This window comes from Podarcis bocagei (assembly GCF_964188305.1).
Source record: "Podarcis bocagei genome assembly, chromosome: 3".
NCBI classification, from domain to species: Eukaryota; Metazoa; Chordata; class Lepidosauria; order Squamata; family Lacertidae; genus Podarcis; species Podarcis bocagei.
The window spans coordinates 4,799,115-4,825,942 of NC_138127.1; the positions used below are offsets into that span (position 1 = coordinate 4,799,115).

The following is a 26,828-nucleotide window of genomic DNA, read 5'->3' on the forward strand; positions in this document are numbered from 1 at the left end:
TTCCAAAGGTGGGAGTCATCTCTGACAGACTTAGAACACACTTGCAAAATCCCTTTGTAACGAACCCAAAAAGTGTCCCAGGAAAAGAGAATGAAAAGAATATGATTCAAAGAAAACGAAACAGAACAAACCTCCTTTCATAAATTAACAAGGTAAGGGGAAAAAAATACAGAAGCTAGCAGAGTGAACTGTTTAATTAAAGGATACATATACACAACTTTTCTACTGACATTGCAAAACAAGTTTGTTCTGAGAAAAGCAAGAAGGGAATGGAAAAGGGTGAGAATCCTATTAGTCTGATCTCTGGTATGTACAGTTTGTTCTAATGGCTAAATATAAAACCAAATAAATTATTAGGCCCAAATATTTTTCTTTCAGAAATTTCAGAATTTTCAAACTCAGGAATATTCGCATGAGGCCTTCCTGCGGGGTTGTACTTTCAACAGCTGAGCAGCAAGAGAGTGTTCATTCTTGAAATACTGCCTCTAATGAACTTTGCCTATTTAAGTAGTACTGGCAGAGTAAAAACAGTGGGACACCAGCCTGCTTCAGAACAAGGAGCTGACAACCTCAGTTTAAGCTGAAGATTGCCTGAAACAATGGTGGGCCTTGGACTGAACCAAAAATAAAATATTCAACAATTAAAATAGGAATATAAAAATGGTGGTTGTACAAACCAGAAAATACTAACACGGTTGACGAGAAAAAGGGAAACTATGTTGACAAGTACAGTGCTTGACCCTTGACTGGTTAGAGGACTATTTCGGGCACGAAAGAAACTTAATGTTTAACTTTGTAGACGGATCAATTTTACTCACTGATGATGCCTTTGATTCGTTTTATGGAGAATGCACATTCCAACCCAACATGTACACTTCTGCCTACTTTCCTCCTGTTACTTGCCTAATTAAAATTTATTTATAGTTCACATTCTTAAGCTGGGTTCTTAGGCTGACTTTTTCATCACATGCTACTTCTTGTTCCATTGGGTCCTTATCTTCCATTGAAGCAATTTTCAAAACGTTTTGCTCAATGTGGGTTCTGGCCCTGTTCCATCTGAAGCCTCTGTAAAGGCTTCCATTATAAAATACTGGATTATGACCTATGACCTAAAAGAAAACTGGTTTCAATGAAAGGACACTAAAATGTCACAAAGAATTAATTTATTGGCTTTTGAAAAGCATTAGACTAACCCACAAATTATTCCGTTTTCATTTACAAATGCCAAATTCAAACAAATAGCTTTCTGATGTTCCAAGAGCAATGATTGCCGCTGGCTTTAAATATGGCGTGGTAAAAGTTTGCACTACCTTTCTTTCTCTTTGTCCGTTCAAGATTGCAAGCGCTTCTGTACATTTTCCTTGATCTGTTGCATGGTCAGTTGCCCAGCGCTGATCTGCTGATCAATGAAATATTGCAGATCCTCCCATTTCCTGGAGCTTTGTTCGACACCTTGCTGAATTAGTTCCCGCGTTATTTCCAGTTTCTTTCTCATATCTTCCTCACTGAGCTGGCTCATCTGATAAATGGTTGGCAAGTCAAATGGTTTTGGGATGTCTATCCTGAGCTCTCCTGGGCGGACAACAATATAGGGCCTCATTGTGTCAGCTGTCGCTTGTTCAAACTGATCCAGAAGCTGTTGAAGGTACCGGAGGAATGCAGTATAGTTTTCTATTGTCAGGTCTATCAGGCTCTTAGTGTTAGCGATAAGCCTTGCATAGGAATCAGACAGGTGCTCGTATGCCTCATATACCTTTGCCTTGACTTTTTGGTTTTGTTCTGCAGCACTCTTCTTAGCAGCTTCCGACCAATATAGAATCTTGTCATGAGCCGACTTGGAGAATTCAGTTTCATAGTTCTCCACAAAATCTTTCACTTGATCTGTCAGGTGTGCAATCATGTCAGAAGCCCCACTGATCCATTTGGCATGCCACTCAATCACATCAATGATCAGACCCTTCAGCCAAGCCACCACCTTCTCTTCCACTTCGTAATATTTGACAGACCACCCAACAATGCTTGGGTCAAAATATTCCTCCCTCAAGGCTTTGATGCTTTGCAGCAAACGCTCTATCTCCACGGAACTAACCTGCAAAGTCTGCTGGATAAACTTTCCAACCTGCTGAGCGAAGTATCCTATATTGTTTGCTAACTCATTGAGTCCTTGACGGATCTTGGCCAAGAGTTGCCTTGCCTGGGCTTCTAAATGTTCATAGTTTTGGGCTTTCAAATTTGCGATCAGATCTTCTGCTGCTTTGAAAACTTGCTGAGTGACTTCCTTGAGCTCTCTTAGATATTGTGTGAAGTCAATCTTTTCAAGGGCAAGAAATAGGTTACTGACTCTATTTCTAACATGTGTTAGAAAGACCTTAATTTCATCAAGTATGTCACGAACTTTGAGGGTCTGGCCGGAAATTGGAATTTTAACCTCTAGTTCATTCGCATATGCATTCAGGTCATCAAAATATTCCTGCATTTTTGTGATGCAGAGCTCTGTGGTGTTTGCTAACTTCTCAGTGGCCATCACATAAAGTTCTTCACCAGTGTGCTCTCCGTCTACTCCTGGCACCTGGAATTTTGTTACCTTCAAGAATTCTATGGCAGAATCAATAAGACGCTTCAACCTTTTATGGTATTCTGCGATTATATTCATGGTGGCTTCAAAAAACTGGGCTCTGATTTGGTCATAGTCCATCTGGTTGGCTTGATCTGCAGCTTGATGGTACATCTTCTTGGCTTTCTTCCTCAAGATTTCATATTCTCCAGTGACCTGGTTAGTTATGCCATGCAGCCCCTGTTCCAGTTCGTTGATAGTGCTTAAAGTAGCTCTGTAAGACATGTCAGCATTATGTTTCAAGTTGTCCTTCAGCTTCAAGGTGGCAGTGTTGATCTCAATACCCATATGCTCATGGTGGTACTTGTTAACACAGTTGTACAAAGCACCGGCTATTTTAGGAACCTTCTCTTTTAAGCCTTCAAGTAGGTCTATGGCAGCATCCTCTTTCCAGTTGGCTTTGACTTGAATCAGTTCAGGATTTCGGAATGATATCTCGCTTTTAAAGACATTGACGTCTTCCTGAGGGTTAGACTGCAAATGCAAAACACATTTTTAGGAAATGTCACTCACCCGCTACTTTGCCAAGAAAAGCCCAAGCCATGTCTTCTACTAATAGACTTATTTTGCACCAATGTTTATCATATCTGTGGTTATGGCTTGTGCCTGTTTTCCGTGCCTTTCCTAAATTATTAATTCCTCCCCAAAAAACATTTTATTTATTTTCCAAAGATTTTTAAAACACAAACACACACACAAACACACAAACATAAATCCTATTTAAATCTTGGCAACATTATTTAGTGACTTCCTTAAATCCCCTTGGTTGAATTTCGTTATATATCATTTTAACAGTTTTCCAAACTCAAATTTCTCAGAAAATTTAACTTAATCACTTGACATTTTTCATTCAGATTTGTCTTTAAACATCTTAAATTCTTTCCTAACACACTTAAATCCTAAGCCTATCTAAATTATTAAATAATTTTAGTCAACCCAAGGACACTAAAATATGGGAAATAAAAAGTAAAATGAAACAAAAATTTGGCAGACTATGACCCGGTGCATAGATACAGCTTCTTTTTGCAGTAATCATTTATAATTTAAAAATCCAATGGCCAATTATCAGGGATGATGGGAGTTGTAGTCCAACAACTTGGGGGTGGAGGGGCAACAGGTAGGAGAAGCCTGCATTCGGTTAACATCTACAAATAAGTTAAAAGTGGCCTTAGAAAAACACATCTTAGTCTTCCCCTCATGGTACTGCTAGAAGTCTGGCGACATATTCAAATTCTGAAAAACTCAGTTTACGCTGAGGAGGCGAAAGAGGGAAGCAGAGCAACTATGCTATGGCAAATGGAAAGATAGACCCCAGAAGTGGCATTTCCCTTTGTCACAGAGCATCCTGTTCTCACCACACCTCTGTTCCTGGTGTGAACCAGTCCAACTCAGTTAACAGGGACCTCACAAGACAGGACTGTCACAATAAAACTTGACTTCCCCCTCTTCTGCCTTCAAACCCATCTATCAGAAAGATGGGCACTGTGCCAGTAGTAAGTTCATGATCCTTTAAGCAAGAGCACACGGCCTAAATCTGGCCATGCTTACCAGAGTTCGGTAGAAAACCTCGCCCTTGAAAGTATCCGTATCCAGACTGATGAGAGAGCCAAGGGTTCCAGCTGAAGATGAAGATATTGAGGTAGCAACTCTTGCGGTCTGTTCATGGAAACGCACTTGAACATCAGTGAAGGTTGGGCTGGTGACATCCAGAGATATCGTGTAGTCAGTGGTTCTAAAGCAGGCAGAATCAATCAGAGAAAAGGTAATTATTAATTGTTATTAATTTAAAAATACAGTTGGTTTTAAATGACTGTCTATCTCAGAAGACTTAGAATCATAGAATTGTAGAGTTGGAAGGGAAGCTGAGGATCCCATCCAGGGCTTTTTAAAAAGCAACAACTGGAGCTCAGCTCTGGCACCTCTCAGGTGGGGGCCATTGCCAAGGAAGAAGTTCATGGTGAGCTCCAACACCTCTTTTCTAGAAAAATAGAACTGGAATCATCTAATCCAACTCCCTGCTATGCAGGAATATGCAGCTGTCCCATACAGGGATTGAACCTGCAACCTTGTCATGATCTGGGCCATGTTCTTACCAACTGAGCTATCCAGGCACTCATTTGTTTATTATAAATATTTGTCCCCTGCCCTTCACAAAAACTCAAATGCACAGTTAGAAGCACCATATTGGCTTTGCTGCTGGTGTGGTTGCCAACACCCCACTCTCCCTCCCAGCAAGCAGCAGGAGACCCAGCTGCCAGGAAACCAGTGAAGTGATTCTGCCCCAGTTTGGAATAAAGTCTCATATCTGGTGATGGAATCCACAAAAAGACCTTGCGTGATAGGCAATTTTGTCAAACACAGAGTAAACCCACTGAATATGACTTAGTTGACCATCACGCAAGGTCTTCAAATCTCAAAGTAGAGCAGATGGCACCTTCAGACATGTTTCCTTGGATGTCATTCCCTCCCTTCTCCCATTTTGGGGGGAGAGAGGGTTGTTAGGAGCACACTAAGTGAAAGGACAACATTTAGCACACATTTTATAATGGCCATAGCTCATTGAATTGGGATTCCCTATAGAGTGTGCCATTTAGGTTGACGAAAACAAGTCCTTACCCATTTTCTAGTACAGTGAGACGCTCTTTATATTCTGCACTCAGGTCACGATGCACAAAATGGCTGTTTCCTTCGATGTTGTTACCTTTGTAGATCCACACACCTATGAAGAAAAGGTTCCACACAGGTGAAATTATAGCTAACGTAAATGGAGCCTGCATTGAAAGTCTAGGGCTGAGATAATGTGTACTCAACATCTCACTTTTCCATTAAATAATAAACTGCTGCACTGAATGCAGAAGTTTTTGTCACTGGTTTCTACATTTTACAGGATCTGCTGCAGCTATTATAGAGAGCTGGTCTACTGCACAGACTCATCTGTAAACTAGGGGCTCATCTATAGGTGTTGCTTAATGGGGATAGAAAGCTTTCTGTACCTCCATCTTTGTCCATATGAGGTGCTCCTCAAAATCATGGCATTCCCACACTTTTCCTCTCCATGGAGGATCCTTTTTGGAGTATCTCCATACCAGAGATACTCCAAAAAGGAGAGGGCATAAGAAAATGTGTTTTGAGGAAGGGGAAAGTGCAAAAGGCAGTGACTCGGAGGAGAACAATGGATATTGCTGGTTCAAATGTCCCTCTATGAGTCAAAATCTTCCTCTAGCCTTAAACTACCTAGTTGACCTTTCATATTTGGTCCCTGGCCACCTCCAACAGCAATATGTGATTACATAATAATGTTAGTCTGCCTTATGGGACAGCTGAAAATATTACTGAAATATTGGTGAAACTCTTTTAAAAATTGAAGTATAATTCCTATTACTTCAGATACTGCTTGAAGTATCAGATTCCTAGCACACTCTTTCATCTTCCTTCCACAATGGAGAGGATGGGACACACTTCCCTTGCAAAGAACTTCCCTCAGGATCCAAGACACCTAAAACATATATATATATATGTATCTTACCTTTTAGATCATAGGCCAGGAACTGCAGTGGTGAATATGCAGTAAAATCAATGGAATGGTTGAAAGAGTCTTTATGGTTCTTGAAATCTGTTTTCCAGGTAGTACTGTACAATGGTGAAGCAGCTTTGAAAGAAACACCTAAAGCTCCAAAAGTGGGGATGTAGATTCCAGCAGGGAAGGAGATTTTAATGGCTGGGATTTCAATCTGCTGTTCAGGAATAGTAATCGTAGGCAACTCAAAGTCAGCTATCTTCTTGGCTGCAGCGCTGAAGTCCACAAAGATTTTACCCAGAGAAAGGGTCTTTGGAAGAGTATATTCAGATACAGTTAATAGCTTCTCAGGTATAGTCACCTCAAAGTAGGGAATTTTATATTCTTTCAAGCTGGTCACTACATCGTACTGAGGAAACTGAATTTTTGGAAGTGATGGAAATCCAATGTGAAATGGCGTGGTGGTCAGTCTTTGGGGGATTTTGATATCCCGTAAGTTAATTTCAGGAATTGTGAATGTAAATCCATCCGTCAGCTGGTTGACATTTATGGGGATAAAGTACCCATCTTCATTTTTTGTGTATACGAAGGATGTTGACACATTTAAGTATTGCCTTTCTCCAGGACTAGTGGTGTCATCTAATTTCAAGATCTGCCATAAGCTCTTGTCATAAACTGGCAGCACAAGGCCTCTGAGGAAAGCTACATGACCTCCCAAAGAACTGGACAGGTCAAAATGAGCTTCTGTGTTGTCATTCGATAACTGCAAGTGATGTCCAAGGAAGAGGGAGAGGGTTTGGCCTTCGATCTTCCACTCAATCTTCTGATTCTCACTGTTGGTGGCAACGGAAAAGTCTTGATTAACTGAAGTCTCACCGAAGAAATTATTTGGTTGGCTAGCTTGTATCTGAAGACGCACGGACATACTTCCAGGCTCTACTTCTAAAGTCACTTTGCAGTTCTGATGTCCTTCAGTTCTGACAATTGGATAATATTTCAGATGATTTTCTCCATTGTGGTCCCATAATGCATAAAGACGACGAGTGGATGCTTCAATGGCAACATTTTCTTTTGTGTCAAACTTCCAAATTCCATCAATGTCAGAGCTGGTCTCAAATTTGACTGAGGAACGAGCACCTTTAGCATTTAGGTAGGCATCTGCTTCATGAACCAACTTTCCAGAAAATGGTTTTCTCTTGTGAAGCACTCCGTTGATGAAAGCATTGGTTGAAGTATCTACAGATATATAAGATACAATGCTTTCCAAGGTGGCCTTGTGGACAATTGCTCCTTCAGCAGTGGCACCACGAGTGTCAAGAGCGTAGTTTAGATTAATAGCTGAGGAAATGACTGGCTTTGATTTAGCATTTCCCTTAAGCTCCTGCCTAAAATTCATGTTCAAGCCTGGCATGCTGCTTTTTGCTGTGGTAATCACTGAAGCTTCTATATTTCTCCTGGTGAGACTGATGGTGCTGTCGTGGTTTCCCACTATGAATTTGTTGTTCAGGGATAATGCAGTCGCTAGCTTCAACCCTCTTTTCCTTGTGAGGCTGGTTGTTCCATCCAATTTATATTGCAGGGCATCAATCACAGAAGTGGAGGATGAACTCAAGCGAGCAATGATATCAGATTGGTTAAAAAGACCAGCATTTGTGTTCAGGGTAATCACACTAGATTTGAATGAAAATTCATAGGTAATATTTCCCATGGCTGGAATGTAGATTCTGTTTAAAGGCGAGTGTGCTCGATAGCTGGGAAGCTTAAGAGTCTGCAGACCTTGGGGAACATGAAGGACTGGTAACTCCAATGATGGAAGGACCAATGTATAGGATGGCACTGAAAACCCAACAAGTGGGACAGTGAAACTTGGAGTGCTCATTTCTTTAGGGATCACATAGCCAAAAGCTGGGAGCTCAGCAGTAAAAGGAGATACCTCAATGTTGACCACTGGAACAGTGTACCCTGGAATCCTGAATGTCTGTGGGACTTTGTTAACTGAAGTATCTATTTTGTACTTGTCAAACTTGGTCTTGGCTTGGTTATAGGACTCGGTCAGGAATGCTAAGGTGTTGTCTCTACCTTTCTCAAAGTGCCTGTTGAAGGTTACAATGTACTGATTCAGGGCTTGATGTACTCCATCCAAAGGAATTTGAAACGAGTGCATATTTTTGTTCTTCTTGTACTGAGCTTTCAGGTTTAAATCAAATGATTGCTTTGTAGTCTTCAGTAAATTCTTCAGCCCTGAGTCCTCCCACAGAGAGTATCCTTGCACGTGGGGTGTCTTGATGCCCATGATAGATTGTTCAGGAAACGAGAGGGGATTTTTTAGGAACTCCAAGTTAGCATCACCATTCATGGACACAGAAGCTTCTATACTTTCTTCGTTGTTACCAGCAGACATGTTATGGACGTATCTGTATTGATTAAATCTGCCCTCAGCTGCCCAGCTAACTTGTTGAGTGGAGGGACTCAGTGCCAGTATATAATTATTCACAAGCTCAATTTTGCCGACTATTTTCATTGGGAAGCTAACTTTTACATTCATGTTATTATTTGTTGATGTACTCAGTTCAAAGGGCTGCACCAAGAAGTTCACATCATTATTTATAGTCCCAGATATGCGTCCGTTCAACTTAGCATTGTGTGTGCCCCTCAGTTCTGTTTTGAGCTCTGCAAGATTCCCTATGCCTTGCACATTTAAGTCACTACGTCCCAGCTGTGGAGATTCTACTACAGATTGAACTTCAAGCCTTGCAGAACTTGGTAGATTATATTCATATGCCAGTCTTTGGTCGACTCTCAAGTACTTATCATTGATCTTGTTTTGTGCTACGAATGAAGCTACAGATCCCCCTAAACCGAAGCTGACACTTGATTCATGGGTTCCTTCACCAGAGTAATCAAAGGCTGTCCATTTCCAGTCTCCTCTGCCAATGGAAGTAGCTGATATGCGTCCTGCTTCTAGTGCTGTTTTTATTTCATTACTTAATTCTGCTTGGCTGCTGAAATTTGGAATATATAGCCTGTGTCTGTAGGTTGTCCTGCTCTCTATGGAAATCTTCTTCTGGAGGCTGCCTGTTAATTGGTTGTACAGATCTATAGAGTTACGCTCAGTATGGAATTTTGCTGTAGTTTCTGCATTTCCCCGAACAGAAGTCCCCAAAAATGTTATTTCACCTGCATGAATAGCATCAATGTACATGTGGGAGAACTTCAGGTTGTCTCTTAGGATTAACTGCTGCATCTCGGGAGCTGAGAGACTTGTATCTGCAGTCATTTCAAAAGCAAGGCAGTTGATTTTGGAAGTTGCTACTGCTGAAATAGACCCCAAAAATTGTGGGCTGTGGGCAAAAGCTGTTGTGTTCTTAAAAGCACCATTAGTAGTCAACGTGAAGAAGGGAGAGGTTACTTTGAAAGCACCAGACAATGTTCCAAATGTAGGGACCATCACAGAGTGTGGAATGCGGGGCAGCTGGAATTCTGGAATTTGGATCTCTGGGAACTGGAATTCATTCAAATTTAGTTTTGGGATCAGTAATTCAGGTATTTGGAGTTCAGGGAGATTCATTTCTGGGAAAGAATAGTCAGAAAAATACATATCTTTCATCTTTATATCTTGGAAATACACATCAGCAGTTGGCAGCTGAAAGTCACTTGACATGATCTGGTCAATCGTCTTCACAATCTTCAGCTTGATGTCATTCAAATCAATTGTATAAGATGGCACCTTGAATGTATTTAGAATGGTGAACTCAGGAGTAGTAAATCTGACTGGAATTCTGATTTCTTTCAATTTCTTGAGGTTTACCTGATAAGATGGGACACGCAGGTCAGTTAGTGGAATAAGGAAATCTGGAGTTTGAAAGGTGGCTTCCCGCAAGACCCGGAGACTGACTTCAAAAGCTGGTATGTTGATTATGCCTGCTCTGATCTCAGGAACTTTGAAACCAGTTTCAACAAAGTGGTTGAAACTGTCAGCCATAGTTTTTACATTGTATTGCTCAGCTAAAAGGGTAATCTTTTTTGAGGCAGTTTTCCATTGTTCATCTAGGAAGGTGATTATGGTGCTGTAGAGCTGGCTAACCTTCTCAAGGTATCCCCGGATTTCTAATGGGATATCCATTTGATAAATTCTCTCACGTGCATCTTCCAGGTACTCACAAGCTTTGCTTTTCAGTTCACTTAATGCTGTTGAGCTTAGGAGATCACGAAGCCAGTTAACGATGATGGCAAGTCTAGTGTCTTTTAGTTTCTGTATGTTCTGAGCAACCACAGCAGCGACATCTTTGATGTATTGTTTTGTAGCTTCCATTTTCTGAGGTAGCTCCAAGGCTTTGATTTCATCATTGATTTTCTGTGTTGTTTCCCGGATTTTATTGTTTGTTTCATCTACAAATTTGTTGTAATCAAATGACTTCAGCTTCTTGATAACAAAATCAAGAAAGTTGTTGATTTCATCTACCAGATTTGTGTAATCAAATGATTGGAGCTGCCTAACAGCATCATCAATGAATTTCAGTACTTGGTTGAAGAATGATTTTATGTCAATTTTTTTCAGAGACAGGGTTAATTTCTGGATTGTTTCTCCAATTTTCTGTTGGTTATACAACTCAACTATTTTATCCATTAGAACTTTGACCTGCTGATCAACTCTATAGTTCACAATAAGTTCATGCATTTTCCCCCGAAGTATATTGATCTTATCAGTCACTTCGTAGTCCTCCATATAATTTAGAAGAAGATCTTTAATTTGCTCCAGAATTTGATTAAGTTTTTGAATGGGAAAGGACACGTTCAGCTTCTCTATAAGTGTTCTAATATCAATCGCCTCCACTTGCTGCTTCAAACTCTCTGCAATGCGTTGGGCATCTATATTCTGTATCTGTTTCTTCAGTTGATCTAGTTTTTCTTGCACTCGAGCTTTGATTTTGTACTCAGCATCCATATTTTGAACCCAAGCAGCAGCACTGCTTCCTATCTGGTTAAAGTCATACTGAGAGATGGCAGATTGCAGTTGATGAATAGTGTCAATCATTTTTTTACTGATTTCATATTGCCTGTCTATAACTTTCATTTTTTCAATAATCTGCTCAATAAGTTGCACAACAGCTGCCTTTAAGTCATAATTGCTCCTTATATACCTTTCAGTTTCAACCAGGAAAACCTGCAGTTTAGACAAAGCTGCCTGGAGATTAGTTTTGGCATTTTCCAAAGCAAGTTCAAGGTCATCCACACTTATGCTGTAATCCTTTGCAAATGCATCCAATTTCTCTTTCAGGTTGTTCACTTTGCTTTCCAGATCGAATGTCTTCACATAGTTATTAACCTGCTGGGGGATTTTATCTAATGCTGCCCTATATTTTCTCACAACCTGATCTATATTTACACCCTTTAGGTTCTTCTGAATAGATTTGAGGACAGCTAGGATGGACTGCCTCATTTGCTCATAGTAAGCTGGTAGCTTTTCCAAGAAGGGCAGATTGATGACATGCATGTTCTCATTCTTATCATACTTCACGGAAAGAGCAAGACCAAACTCTTGAGTCTGGGCTACATTTTCCCTTAAATCCAAAACATCAATTAAATTGACTCTCCCCCGGTTTGTGAATGGTATAGTTATAGGAAAGTCCAGTACAGAAAGGTCTGCTAAGGTTTTTCCATCCAGCTCCACCCCAATAGTTTCTGCATCATTAAAAGCACTAAAATCTTGAGTGTACACATTATTGTTCAGCTGGCTCTTCATCTTCCATGTACTTCTTTGCTCAGATGGCGTAAAAAGAACAGTGACCTTGTTCTCCAGTAATGTCTTGTATCTTTTCTCAGAATTGAAGTTGTGGCCAGTGGATCCCCGATAATCATGAGAAAGTGAGAAAGCAAGGGGTTCGACTTTTAGCAGGAATTTGCTGTACAGCTGTCCTGACTGCTCTCCCAAGATTGAGAGTCTTCCATCCCCATTTGTATGCATGTCAACAGTGACAGTAAATGGGGCTGCAACAGATCGTATTGCATTGGAAAAGGTTAGGGATTTTGAGTCACAGTTTGTGTTGATGACGACCGACGAAGAGAGACCTGCAACATCCAAGTTTACTCTGTGGGTGAGAGCTGCACCTCGAATACTCGCTACTGTGTCGGTCTTAACATGCACCACCAGATCTGCATAGGTAAAGGTATAGGCATGCTTCACTTCATCGCCACTGTAGGCACCTTTCACATTGCCATCCAGATTAACCTTCAGGGGCTCAAGTTGTAACCGTGCGTTGTTGTTTAGATCAGCACTGCCAAATTTCAAGTCGTTGTTCACGTTGGCTGTGAGAGAATAGGGTTGCAGCTGGAAGTCCAAGTGGTGTTTGTGGGACTTGCCCGGACTGATGGTGTGGTCTAAATTGGAAGCGTAAGTCAAAGACAAGCCCACGATGTTCAGGTCATGAGTGTTTTCCAGCTTCATTCCTTTGTATGACCCGATCAAGCTGTTTGCGAACCTCAGTCCCCCCTTGTTCACTCTGAAGGTTAAGGTGTTCTTGCTGTCTGCATCCAAAATGCTGCCTTGATATACACTTGTAAGCACGATTTCTGTGGGAGCCACTCTTCCATCCAAATCAAATTTTGCATTGTGTTTCCCAAAGTGTCCTCCTGTGTTGATCTTCACGGAAGCCCCAGCGACACCAATCCGGGCATTCATTTCGTTCTCCAGTTTCAATGGATTAAACTGCAGGTTTGTTGTTGCAGTGCTTGCCAGGCCATCGAGGTTAACACCTAATGTGGACTTGTGCTCAGCTTTGAGTCTTTCACCTTTCCCAGACATGTGGCTAATCAGCTCGACACCTTGGCCGTTAACAGAGCTCGAAATCAGGGCATAGCATTGGTTTTCTGCGTAATTGGCCTGGTACTCGGAGCGAAGCGCAGCTCCCTTTCTGTCCACAGAGAAGTCAAACTTGTTGGCAACTGCAAAGCTTCTGTGGTTTCCAGCGGTCTCAGAGGAAAACTTCAGCTGGCTGTTTTCATACTTCAAGGAAGCCGTGTTAGTCAGAAAACCATTCTGTACATTTGAGATGGACTTGACTGTCCATGGGCCACCTGTAAACCTGGCAGTCATCTGGTTAGTAGCCTGAAGCAAGGAAGAGTCAAACTTCAGATTGGATTCTCCTGCCCAAACGAGTTGGTTCACATCAAAGGTGCTTGACAGTGTGCCTGTGGTTTTAGCAAAGGCTGAAGCGACATTCAGTTGTCCTTCCACGTTTATGTTTTGAAGAAGCAAGTTGTTACTCATTTTGGCATCTTCAGCATAAGACAGGGAAAACCGAGTACCCAGCGGGCTGGATGTTACCAGTGTGAGGGTCCTCCTGGCCACAGGAGTGGGTTCAAAATTGCCTGTTTCGCTAAATTTAAAATTTGAATTAAGGAGTTTGTGTTGCAGTGAACTTTCATAATTACAAGCCATGTTGTTCCCATCAAAACTTGCTTCTCCCTGACCTGGGGTGGAGAGAGAAGAGAAAAGTACAATCAACTTTTTTAACAACAACAGCAACAACAACAACAACAACAACAACAACAACTAAATAACTTGAGCTACTGTGCCTTGCTGGAATATACTGCACACCCTTCTACATTCATAGGTCCTGCAAGCCAAATTCAAGAAATATACACTACTGCATGTCTACCTAGAAGTTAAGTTCCACTTTGATGGAACTTACTTGGAAAGGTGTGTTGGGTTGACTTGAATGGAACTTAAAGCCCACCATAGTTAAAAGCAAACATTTGGATTTTAGCCTGCAATCCTATGAAGACTTACATTAAAAGTAAGGTTTATTGAGCTCAGTTGGGTATAGCTTACTTCTGTACTGACATGTTTTGAATTATTCCATTGAAGCCTTTAAGACACAGATTATATGTGGGGTTTGTCAATTTAGCAACCAGACTGTCATTCAGTTTGCATTTAAGGTTTAACTAGGTTGTGGCTGTAGACACCACCAATGGAAGCAACTGTAGAATTTACTGATGGAAGTAACTGTACAATTTACTTTCTCACCAGAGGTTTGTTTGGGGTTTTTTTGGCTTGGTTTGGTTTTTAGATAATGGAAGCTGATGATATAGAAATGCTTGTGCCTTTCAAATGGAGTCTCTTTTGCACTTTCATGAAAAGATTTTAATGTAAAGGAAGGGGAAAGGCCACAACAACATACAGACTTAAAGTATGGTACAATGGATAATGGGCTGGACTTGAATTCTGGATACCTGGGTCCAGCTTTCCCCTTTCTTACTGGCTGCATTTGGACACACTACTAAAACAGATTTTAGCTTTACAGGAATGTGCCTTAGACTTGCAAACCCTCCCTTCCCCTCCTGTGTCATGGCCTAAGGGCACTGAAAGCTTTTGTTTTCATTTTACCTAATTACACTTTATGTTGTATGCAAATTGATTGGTTTAGGAAAATAAACCAAGTTCAAACTGTGGTTTCTTATCACAGCTTGTGGCCTTAAACCAGTGTTTCCCAAACTTGTGTCTCCAGTTCTTTTTGAACTACAACTCCCACCATCCCTAACTAGCAACACCAGTGGTCAGGGATGATGGGAATTGTAGTAAAAAAACAAACAGCTGGAGATCCAAGTTTGGGATTACTGCCTTAAACCATAGTTCTAGGTAAAGCTAAAGGGACCCCTGACCATTAGGTCCTGTCGTGGCCGACTCTGGGGTTGCGGCGCTCATCTCACTTTATTGGCCAAGGGAGCTGGCGTACAGCTTCCGGGTCATGTGGCCAGCATGACTAAGCCGCTTCTGACGAAACCAGAGCAGCGCACGGAAACGCCATTTACCTTCCCGCCGCAGCGGTACCTACTTATCTACTTGCACTTTGAGGTGCTTTCGAACTGCTAGGTTGGCAGGAGCAGGGACCGAGCAACGGGAGCTCACCCCTTCGCGGGGATTCGAACCGCCGACCTTCTGATCGGCAAGCCCTAAGCTCAGTGGTTTAACCCACAGCGCCACTCGCGTCCCTAAACCATAGTTCTAGGTTTGTACATAATAAATCACAGTCAGTTGAAAACAGTTTTTGCAGCTGGACAGAAGCTCCTGAGACCGAAACTCATCTATGGAATATTAAGCTGTGGTTTAGTATCAGAACTCAGCCATTAAGTAGCCTCAGTTCCCCAGCTGAATAACAGTGACCCGTTTCTCTCAACATTGTTCTAAAGGCAAACACAAAGAAGACTGCGGACAACATTGCAAAACAAAACTGCTATGAGACTATTGCATAGGATTTTTTCTTCATAGTGTTGCATGTTTAGTATAACACATTAGGTAGATTAATGCACATGGGAGAATATGATCAGGCTGCCATAATTCCTTGCATGAACTGTCACAATATTGAGTAAGTCCCTGGTATCATATATTCACAAGGAGCCTTGTGAGCTTGAGCTTTATCAAAGTCACGAGGAGGCTTGGCCAAATATGAGTTATTAATTTTATCATATTAACTCTTGATGCACAGAGAAATGAGCCTGTGACATATTTCTAGTAAAAAGTATTGAACCGACAAGAAAACACAACACACGATTAATTACGTAATATGCTCATAATCTCTACCACCACCTCCGGAAGAGATTCTTACCTTGTACATTATATGAAAGTAGTTCCAGAACAGAGTCAGCTCTCACAAAGTAGTTTGTTCTTAGGCTGTAGACATCCTTTGTGGTGTTCGCCAAGGAGTAGGAACCTGACCAGTTGTAGTAATTGCTGTACATATTGGAAGAGATCTCGAAAGTGCCCAGCAAAGGCACCCGAAGCGTGTATGACTCTGGGATGGTGAAACGAGGAAGCCTGTACTCTTGAGAAGCCATGTTTCCTCCCATTGACTGCATTGCCATTTGAGACATTTCCAGAATCTTAGGCACTCTCATGTCGTAGGATGACCTGCCACCAAACGGCAGCGGAATGGTAATGACAGTACTCTCTTTGTTCCAAATGTATTTGATCTGGCCATCACTGCAATAAAAAGTTACCCATAATTAAGATCCCACAAAGTCCACAAAATAACAAATGGTTGCACTTTGCCTAGGAAGCTGCCCTATTCTAGGTTGGATTTTTTCTTCATCCACCCCTGTATCCCCTGTATTTTTATCCTGTAAACTGTCCTGAAATCTTCGGATGAAAGGTGGTACATAAATTTAACCAGAAGCTTTTTTTACTAGGAATTTTAGGTGCAGAGATATCAAAGAAGCAGAAACGCTTATTCATGGATGCATCGACAGCAGCACGGATACCAGTGGCCTGGTACTGTAAAGGAGATAAAGTCCCAGCCACAGATGAATGGCTGATGAAGATGATGGACTACGCTGAAATGGCGAAAATGACCGGGAAAATCAGAAAGCAGGGAGAGAGGAGCTTTAATAAGGAATGGGAGAAACTGACAAATTACCTAAGAGAACACTGTAAACAATCTGAAAACTTTGGCGGGGTTTGAGTAACGCTTGTAATGTACTATAGACTTCGGTAAAAATGGATTATTTTAAGAAAAACAGAGAAAATATATGATGCAGTTGAAAAATATTGAAAATGGAAACCATGGAAGGATGGAGGGAAGTCAAAGGATTCGGGGAATCCTAAATGTTAATGATTATGTTTAATGTTTGAATTCAAATATGTAGTGTACAACTAAATTTTTATAAAATAAAATAAAATAAAATAAAATAAAATAAATAATTTAACCAATACTCTCTGGGATCTCTGTCAGAGAGTCTTTCCTATAATGTGCTATCTGGGATCATTGTAACTGGAGATACTAGGGCTTGAACCTGAGATAAAAAGCATGTTATCTGCCCTGAGCTATTGTCCCTTCCCAAATTCCAGACTGCACTCCCCTTCTATACTCCCCTTATACTAAATGTGCTAATTTTAGCAGAAAGCCGACAAGAGCGATCAAAGCGCAAGACAATGGGTGACCACCGTTGCAATATTTTTTCTAGAAACATGGTTCTGATTCAGGCATTTGTTGGAAACTGCGTCTTACACCAGTGTACCTTGTGGAGGAACAATTTGCCCTTACTAATGAGGCTCGGCTTCAAGGCCACAAAGGGTCCTTGTCAGCACCAAATAAGACATGTCATCTTTCGCTTTACCTTTTCAAGAAAAGCTCCTCTGGGATGGCAAAAAGTTCCATGTTCTGAAAATTGAGCTCCTGGAGTCCGCTTAATTTATCCTGTAGATTTTTCGCATAAGGAACGTTCTTGGATGCCTGCTGTAACCAGGTATTGGTTGCCTGCAAGATCAGAGTGAAATATCAAGCTACAAAGAGCCTTGTGATCAGAAAAGTTGAAATGAGGAAGCAATAATAATAATAATAATAATAATAATAATAATAATAATAATAAATAATAATAAATTTATTTATTCCCCGCCCTCCCCAGCCAGTAAAATTACAGTAAAAACATAACGGGGGGGGGGGACCAATTTAAAATACAGGTTAAAATGCAATTTAAAATAAATACAGCCTCATTTTAAAAGTAGCCCATAGATCAAAACCATAAGGGGAGGGAAACATAAGGGTCAGACTGAGTCCAAACCAAAGGCCAGGTGGAACAGCTCTGTCTTGCAGGCCCTGCGGAAAGATGTCAAGTCCCGCAGGGCCCTAGTCTCTTGTGACAGAGCGTTCCACCAAGTCGGGGCCAGTACTGAAAAGGCCCTAGGCCCTAGTTGAGACCAATCTAACCACCTTGCAACCTGGGACCTCCAAAACATTGTCATTTGTGGACCTTAAGGTCCTCCCAGAGGTATGCCAGGAGAGGCAGTCCCGTAGGTACCCTAACCCACCCTAACCCACCTGCCTAGTACCCCTAGTACTGAAACACAATGCAAGCAGTCACATTCTAGCCCAAGGGTCAGCAAACTAAGGCCTGGGGGCCAGATCCACCCCGGTTGCCTTCTGGATCTGGCCCGTGGATGGTCTGGGAATCACTGCATGGATCAGCATGGATCTGATGGTTCGGGCTGTACCAGCGCACATGCGTTCAGCGGTGCATCCTCCCTCCCTCCCTCCTCCTGGCTTCTCCTTGCCCTGCCTAGAGCCAAGAGGAAGGGGGCTGGGCTTTGTTGGTGCCAGCAGCAGCAGCAGCAGCAGCAGCAGCAGCAGCAGCGTTAGGACTTCAGCGGCCACCATTGTAAGCAGGCTCGATTCGGTCTTTGTTGCTGCCAGCCCCTCTCTGGAGCCCTTTCGTGCACCGCTCATCGTCCCACTGCTGCCAGCCCCTGCTGCTCGCAAGACATGGGTAAGCAGCCACTGGGGCTCATCCAGTCCTGTGGAGAAGGCAGGGAGAGTCGGGGCGTGGCTTATCTGCGTGGAATGTGTCTTTTTATTTAAAATGCCTCTCTGGGTTATTTGTGGGGCCTGCCCGGTGCTCTTGCATAGAATGCTGTGTCCTTTTATTTAAAATACATCTCTGGGTAATTTGTGGGAATTTGTTCATTTTTTCCCTTCAAAATATAGTCCGGCCCCCCACAAGGTCTGAGGGACAGTGGACCGGCCCCCTGCTGAAAAAGTTTGCCCACCCCTGTTCTAGCCCCACATCTTGGTGGTGTTAGAGCTGCTGCAGTAGTAGCATCACACACACACCCCAAACATACAGGCAAACACACACACATAAACCCCGATTTACACGAGGGTTACGTTCTGAGGCACCGCACGCATCAATGAAATTGCACTTATTTGAAACACCATTGGGAAAGCCTTCAGGCACCCCATTCCACCCCGCCCCATTCCGTCCCTTTTGGTGATGTTTTTGTGACTTTGGGTGTCGCTTCTAGGTTTGGCGTGACGTGCGTGTGCGTGGCCGCACACATATTGAACACGTGTAAATGGGGGCTTGCCTGTACTGCCTTACATCATGGGAGAACCCTTGAAGCACATGCGAAGGGCTTGTATTGCTGTTCTCCTCACACCAGTGCCTCAAAAAATTGAGATGCCCTTGGCATGGGGAAGAGCTGTGGCATGTTCTCCCTGACTTTCCATAACCCAGAGGCACAGTAGAGAGCTGTGCTGCAGAGACTCCCACGATACTAGAGTTACATGCCCCTGGGTCTTTGCTACGGTTGCTAGAGAACTCTGACAAAATCTCAGTAGTTTGCTGGTCCATCTGTGGTCAAGAATGGAAATCGGTCAAGCCAATATGACTGGCACTTGTTCATATCGTTGTTGTTTCTTTAAGTTCTCAAATGATTCCTAATTGATGCATCTTTTTACATCGTTCTGACATTTCCTTTACACTGAAATGAACTTATGTTGCATAAATAACTTAAGTAAAAATACCAGACAGTGAAACAAATAATGTAGTATTGGGTGGAAACCAAACTGCAGCAGAACAGAAACAGCACTGATTGAATGCAGGTTGGAACAGAACTTGATGCCTTCTTGCTTTCCGAGCATTTGAAATTACTGGATCTTTTTTCTTACCTGGTCTTTGCTTCTCCCAAACCAATTAATCATGTACTCATAGGTAGTTCTCACTGGAATCACCTACATCTCTTATCAGCATGATTCAGAGCCACATGAAAAGTATGTTCTATGACAAATAACTCCACTTACTACTATAAAGTTTGAAAAAATATGCCGGACTGTCATATCTGTATTGGCTACTCGGTGGTCCAAGAGATCGTTGGCATGCTTCTGCAAAGTCTTTGAATAATCTGCAAAGTCTACGGGTAGCATGGCTGACATTTTCTTCAGGGCTGCACTCTGGCCTGATTTCCACTGCACTTCGATCTTCTCATTATCTAAGGCAGAATGACAAATGTCACCTTATTATTTCCCCTGGAATCCAGTTTGCAAAGTTGGAAAAAACCAACACCAAAACCCTCCACTGACATGTGGTGGAGGGACTTGTAGGGAACTCAAGCCATAAAGACCCAAACTGCCTTATAGTGAGACTGGTCATTGGTCCATCTAATTCAACATTGTCCATATTGGCAGGAGGCAACTGCCCAGGGTCCCATATAGACGTGTTTCTAAGCCCTAGTTGGATATGCAAGGAAGTGGTGATTTTTGCTTGGAAAGCAACTGTGCTACCTCTGAGCAAAGCCATTTTATGGCATACAGGATGTGCAATTCAGGCCTGCATAGTTTGGGCTCTTCCAAAGAGAATTCACATAGATGGCTATACAATTGTGTAGCCTTGTTGATTCAGGGCTGGCTCAAATCATTTTGCTGCCCGAGGCAACAGACAAGATGGCCCTTTCTCCCAAGGCACATACAGAGGCCAGTTGGACTGGTAGTTGAATCTTACTCTTGTAAAAGGACAGTGTCTTTCATTGCACCTGATGGCAGCAGGTTTGTGTAGTGGGTACAGGGCAGGCCACATGTCACTTGTACCTCTGGCTACTTCCCCTTCCCTTCAACATCTGCCGCCTGAGGCAGCTGTCTCACTCTGCATAAGGCTGGCCCTGTGTGGGTGGATACTGAAGGGTCCCAAGGTTTGGAGTGTGATAAGTGGAATTCTGATCCTTCACCACATATTGGTGGCAGAAAAGGTGTTTCGCATTGACACATGATCCTACCGTATCCCAAGACAATTCTCTCTGAAACTGAGGAGCCGTGACTTGTAGCTGAACTGTCAATCTGGAATGTCAGCCCATTCTGCGACTGTGTCAGTAATACATCTGTTTTTGCTTGTGTCCTCAGGCGAGGAATGGAGATGGAAGCTTCCACTGCTGACTCTGTCCCAGCGCTGTATCTGGAAAAACACACAACGAAAAGACTCCTGGCTTAGCAAAAATCTACCCTTAGAAATTCCAGAGGGGCAGAAGTCTAACTATCTCCGACTAACACTACAATATCTGCAAAAATGAGAAAAGCTTGTGGCTTACCCTATGCGTCCCGTAAGAGTAACTTCAGGAATTTTCTTGTTGTTGATGTCTAAGATAAAGCTGTAAGTGGTCCTCTCCTGAGTGGAATAGTCAGTAAGTCTGAAGTTGGTACCCAAATCAACACTGAAACTGGGAACCTGGAGGTCACTGGTGAAAATCTTTTTGCCTCGATTGTACCTGAAGATCAGTGTGGCTTCACATTGTTTTGCACCTGAAACAAGCAGCGGCAACAAATAGTTTGCAAACAGAATTAACAAAGATTGCTATGTACGTTTCTGAGCACAATTTGAAGTGTTGGTGCTGACCTTTAAAGCCCTAAACGGCCTCGGTCCTGTATACCTGAAGGAGCGTTTCCACCCCATCATCCAGCCTGGACAATGAGGTCCAGCTCTGAGGGCCTTCTGGCGGTTCCCTTGCTGCGAGAAGTGAGGTTACAGGGAACCAGGCAGAGGGCCTTCTCGGTAGTGGCGCCTGCCCTGTGGAATGCCCTCCCAGCAGATGTCAAGGCAATAAACAACTATTTTACTTTTAAAAGACAACTGAAGGCGGCCCTGTTTAGGGAAGTTTTTAATGTCTGACGCTGTATTGTTTTTAATACAGTGGTACCTCGCAAGACGAATGCCTTGCAAGACAAAAAACTCGCTAGACGAAAGGTTTTTCCGTTTTCAATTTGCCTCGCAAGACGAAATTTCCCTATGGGCTTGCTTCGCAAGACGAAAACGTCTCGCGGCTTTGTTTCCTTTGTCTAAAAACAAAGACATGTTTTGTTTATAAAGTTAATTTATTTTCCCTTCAGTTTTTGAACTGCTCTTTACAGTATGTGTGACTTTAAAGAGCAGTTAATAAACTGTTGTTGTACCAAATTTGGCTTTGTTTGGACTTTTTTTGACCATAGGAACGCATTAATTGATTTTCAATGCATTCCTATGGGATTTCGTGATTCGCAAGACGAAAAATTCGCTAGACGACAAAACTTGCGGAACGAATTAATTTCGTCTTGCGGGGCACCACTGTATTCAGTTGGAAGCCGCCCAGAGTGGCTGGGGAAACCCAGCCAGATGGGCAGGGTATAAATAATAATTTATTGTTGTTGTTGTTGTTCTTCTTCTTCTTATTATTATTATTAGTAGTAGTAGTAGTAAAGCAGTTGTGATAACTGAAAATATTAGGCCTCCCAAAACAACTAAGCAACTGAGTGGTTCTCTGGATTGTGGTTCTTAATTTTAAAACAACCCTTACCTTCTAACCAATCTCTGGGCTAAATCACTCATGAATGTACAACACTCGGTCTCTCTATCCTTGATGACTGACAGCTGACACAAACTTTAAAGCCCTGAACATGGCTTATATCAAAGTTCTATCTGAGATGTTAAATCTACCATCACTTGGAGAGATACACCCTAGAAAGAGCCGTCTAGCTCAAGTTCACCTTGTTTCATATGTATTCATTTCATCAAAACAGATGAAGATTCATCTCCTGATCTTTCAAGGTGATTTATTGGCATGGGAGCTAGGACAGAGATTTTTTATTTTATTTTATTTTGACAGTGAAGAGACGTGGACGCTTCTGCAAATCTTTGCAACTTTTACATGCATCACTAATTGCACAGCCTCTTACCTGCGGCTTGAGCCATGAATTTCAAGGTGTCAACCAAGTCCTCCTCCTCTTTGTTTACTTCATAATTAGCACTTGCTATATATTCCTTTACTTCCCCTGTTGGCTGCAGTTCAATTTCATACCTAATGATGTCAAAATGGAAATATCATCTGTCATTGTAAATAAAGAAAAACAATCATAGTTCACTAGAGGAAAGCACTTCACTAATTAGGTACTAGGGCCAAATAGTTCAGCTCTAAGAGTTTTGTTTTGTTTTGTTTCCCCCCCAAAAAATTAAGATGTATTTGACACTGACATCAACTCAACACAAAAACACACACCATGGAATCACCTCCTCACATGCAAACTCCTTAGCATTGGCTCTGGCCATGTTACAAAAATATCCTAGGAGTCAGCAAAATAGTAGCCATATAAGCATAGAAACTAGTTCAGGCTTCCTCAAACTTGGCCCTCCAGATGTTTTGAGACTACAATTCCCATCATCCCTGACCACTGGTCCTGCTAGCTAGGGATCATGGGAATTGTAGGCCAGAGACATCTGGAGGGCCAAGTTTGAGGAAGCCTTGACTAGTTAGTTGCATATATATATTATACTTTCCTCTGGAAAAAAAATCAGAAGTAAAGAAGATGGCACGCGCGTGCGCACACACACACACACATCTATAAACATAGCTGTAGTCAGGACACTGTATTCTAAAAATTCATCATGCAAATATAAGATATAGAGTTGGACAAGGAACTTAATATGCTAGCCCTCGGGAAGGTAAAGAGGAACCTCAATGTGTGTGTGTGTGTGTGTGTGTTTGATGCCTGAAACCTGCACAGCCACAGGGGCGGTGCTGGCCAAAAGACAGAGCTTTCCATGACTCCTGGAAGCAGAATAAATGATGTGAAAGAAACAGATACATGAATATTTGCATGCTTTATACAGTCACAGAATCTGACTTGGTGCAGGATCCGGCTGAGACCGAGGCAGCAGAGAAGGCATATGTGTTTCATATGTACAGAGAACCAACTTACCTGGTTTCTCCAGTGAGTGGATAGTAAGGCGCTGTCTCTGTTGAGCTGGCATTGGAGTATTCAACTCGGGTACAGTAACTAAGACCAGCAAAGAAAGATGCGCAAGTTGTCCGGGACTCTCGGTTCTCAATCAGAGGAGGAATCACTTCTGTTCGGGTTGGGGTGACCAAGGTCAAGACGTTGCTTCAAAAGAAAATGGAATGTTTATTTCATGGTCTAGGATTAGGCAGTGGGTGTAAAGAAGAGCCTGTGAATATTGCTCATTTGGATTTAACCAGAAATCTGTAGCAATGCACCTGATAAGCAAATTATTCTTATTACCAGTATTTACGGGGGGGGGGGGGATAACTTTCATAGTGCAAACTTGTATGTGTCTATGCAGAGGAAAGAGATTTCAGTAGGGCTTACTCCCACCTTAAGTAGGCATAGGATTGCAGGCTTATTATGGGATCTCAAAGCACCTTCTCATCTCATCCCTAAACTGCAAACAGCCCCAACTATTTAGCTTTAGCACCAGAGAAATTTAAAACTACTAGAAATGTTCATTACACAGCAGATACCCTAATATTTAAACTGATTCACGTAATGCATTTCACCTTGGAATACTCCCATGCAGAGAAAGATAATGTCTGAACCAGTGGATCATGCTTACAGCCAGGAGCTGGTTTTGTGAAGGCTGCAGCTTGAAAAAGAGCCTTGACAACTGTAGCAATGGTTGCTGGGCATTCGCATAACAAGCCTACCCACCAGCTACCTTTCTTGTGAGTGTGGAAAAAGCAGCACATATTTTACAGTTCGAGGGCAATAGCAGAGATGCTCACAGAACTCAAATCCCTCCAACAGTACCTGATACTGAGGAGCTTGGTTGGAGTCTTTGGTGCAGGAATGCTGACCTTCAGCTGCCCAGCTTTCAGTCCGACGTGGGCTTCGATTCCGGACTCATGGTATATGTTGGTGTTCATCTGCACACCGTTTCTAGCAAACACAGGGATGTTCACTCCTATGTGAGTCACAAATTCAACTGCCACGGATGGTTTTGCAACCAGTTCTGCTTGTATCTAGAGGGTGGACAAAAAATACAAAAAATATTTATTTCTATCACAGAAGTTTTCTTTTTGATACGGTAAATAGGAGAACAATCCCTTTCTTTTCCTGGTAATGGGCAGATTGGCAGTGCATTCTCCTAACTGGTCGGTTAGAAAATAAACTTTGGCTCCTTGGGCACAATGCCAAACCAGCAATGCACTGGGGGATGGGGACTGGCTATCAAATTGATTTTGCCATGCCATGCTACTTCTGTACATAGGCTTCCCCACAGATGGATGGCTTTTCAGCCAGTTGTGTTGGTAGAGCCTGGAACCACACGCCCAGAGGATGTGTGGATATGATCTGTTCATCAACATGTTTGGAACACAGCTTTCTGATGACATTTCAAGAACCAGAGCAAACATGAGACCAAGGTGCTTTGCTGCACCCATGTGACACACACATACACACACCCCTGTATATCATTCTCTACTACAGCGTTTCTCAACCTTGGGTCCCCAGATGTTTCTGGCCTACAACTCCCATCATCCCTGACCACTGGTCCTGTGAACTAGGGATCATGGGAGATGTAGGCCAAAAACATCTGGGGACCGAAGGTTGAGAACCACTGCTCTACTAGGTCAGCTCTGCAAGATGCAAAAGGACGCTGTGTGGTCCATTCCAATAAAGTCTTTGAGGGAACTTGAGCGCTATGTACACAATAGAACTCCAGTTGCACTCTCCAACCCTGTGGTTTTCTGCAACTGGTATTCAGAAGAATGTGGAGACAGAGCAGAATCATCATGGTTAGTAGCCATTAATAGCCATATCTTCCATAAAATCCTCTTTCAAAGCAATCCAAGTTGGTGGCCATCCCTGCAGCCAAGGGAGCCTTAAATGGAACCAGACCATTGGCTTCTCCAGCCCAGTATCATCTACCCTGATGGGCAACTCCCGAGTCTCAGACGGGGTGTGTGTGTGTGGCTTGTCTCACAAACTGTGTTCTGCAGTTTGACATGCAGCTGTGCATCCTCATATGTGGAATTGCAGCTAAGGTAACCACACACACAAAAAAAAGAATTTAGCTTGAGGCTCAACTCTGGCATAAATTTAAGTCTGAATGCCCACCTGCACCCTCATTGTCATTCTAAAGTAATGTTTTATAACTTTGTAACAGGCCTTGAATTCTTGGCAGGGCAGTGGGGAGATGAGCATATCTGATGAAATCCGCAAGCCCTGACCTCCCTCCCCCAGTTTTATCTAAATCACTACACCATGGATAGGCAAACTAAGACCTGAGGGCCAGATTTGGCCCAATCGCCTTCGAAATCTGGCCCGCGGACAGTCCCGGAATCAGCGTGTTTTTACATGAGTAGAATGTGTGCTTTTATTTAAAATGCATCTCTGGGTTATTTGTGGGACATAGTAATTCATTTCCCCCCCAAAAAATATAGTCCGGCCCCCCACAAAGTCTGAGGGACAGTGGACCGGCCCCCTGCTGAAAAAGTTTGCTGATCCCTGCACTACACCCTCACACCCTTTCCAAAACCTTAACTAAAGGGTCAATGGGGGGGGGGGAGTCAGGAAATTGCACCACTTGTAAAGTGGTGCACTGCTGCATATTAGCTTAGCAGCCTCAGAACACCACATGCGCCATTTGCCAGCTTCTATAATAAGTTGTAAGCAAGCTAAGACTCACAGTCCTCTGTAAAATTTTCACTTTAGCCTTGGCTCCAGGAGTGGCTACTCCAGAGAAAGCAACCTTTAATGGCAATCCTGCACCTGTTGGCAGCTCAAATTCATTGTCCATGAAGATGTAGTGAACAAAGAGATCGTTGTCAATCCCCCCAGAGATGGCTTGGGCGATCTATGGGCGAAAAGATGAAAGAGTTTGTTAAATGCCTACCACAGACTTTCCCAAAGTAATTCGGAGGACGATGATGATAAAGATGATGGTCATCTTTTTCGTTCTTCAAAGAACAGACGTTTAAAGAATATTGGAAAATGTTTATTGAATATATGGGGAGGGGGGAATTGTGTACATTTGAAAACATGGGCAGCATTAAGATAAATTCAACAGTGTAAATAAGTTTTTGATGGATGTAATAATTGAATACTGAATGGTTTAGTTTATATAAAATATGCAGGGATTTATGTCATGCAAAATGAACCACGGAAAGAGAAG

The 26,828-nt window shown here is 42.5% G+C and overlaps 1 protein-coding gene across 1 annotated transcript in view; it reads right to left on the reverse strand.

Annotated features, from left to right (window-relative positions):
* Window positions 1-1,146: 1,146 nt before the first annotated feature.
* The window catches only part of APOB (apolipoprotein B), a 46,438-nt gene continuing 20,756 nt past the window's right edge, over window positions 1,147-26,828 (reverse strand). The window contains exons 17-29 of the mRNA XM_081188934.1: window positions 26,343-26,510; window positions 24,464-24,675; window positions 23,618-23,800; window positions 22,598-22,719; window positions 20,980-21,190; window positions 20,671-20,846; window positions 19,703-19,890; window positions 17,244-17,383; window positions 15,737-16,110; window positions 6,141-13,601; window positions 5,231-5,333; window positions 4,163-4,346; window positions 1,147-3,088 (exon numbers count right to left, since the gene is read on the reverse strand). Of these exons, the coding sequence (XP_081045060.1) occupies window positions 1,331-3,088; window positions 4,163-4,346; window positions 5,231-5,333; window positions 6,141-13,601; window positions 15,737-16,110; window positions 17,244-17,383; window positions 19,703-19,890; window positions 20,671-20,846; window positions 20,980-21,190; window positions 22,598-22,719; window positions 23,618-23,800; window positions 24,464-24,675; window positions 26,343-26,510 (11,280 nt within the window). The 3' untranslated portion in view covers window positions 1,147-1,330. The remainder of the gene's footprint in view (window positions 3,089-4,162; window positions 4,347-5,230; window positions 5,334-6,140; window positions 13,602-15,736; window positions 16,111-17,243; window positions 17,384-19,702; window positions 19,891-20,670; window positions 20,847-20,979; window positions 21,191-22,597; window positions 22,720-23,617; window positions 23,801-24,463; window positions 24,676-26,342; window positions 26,511-26,828) is intronic.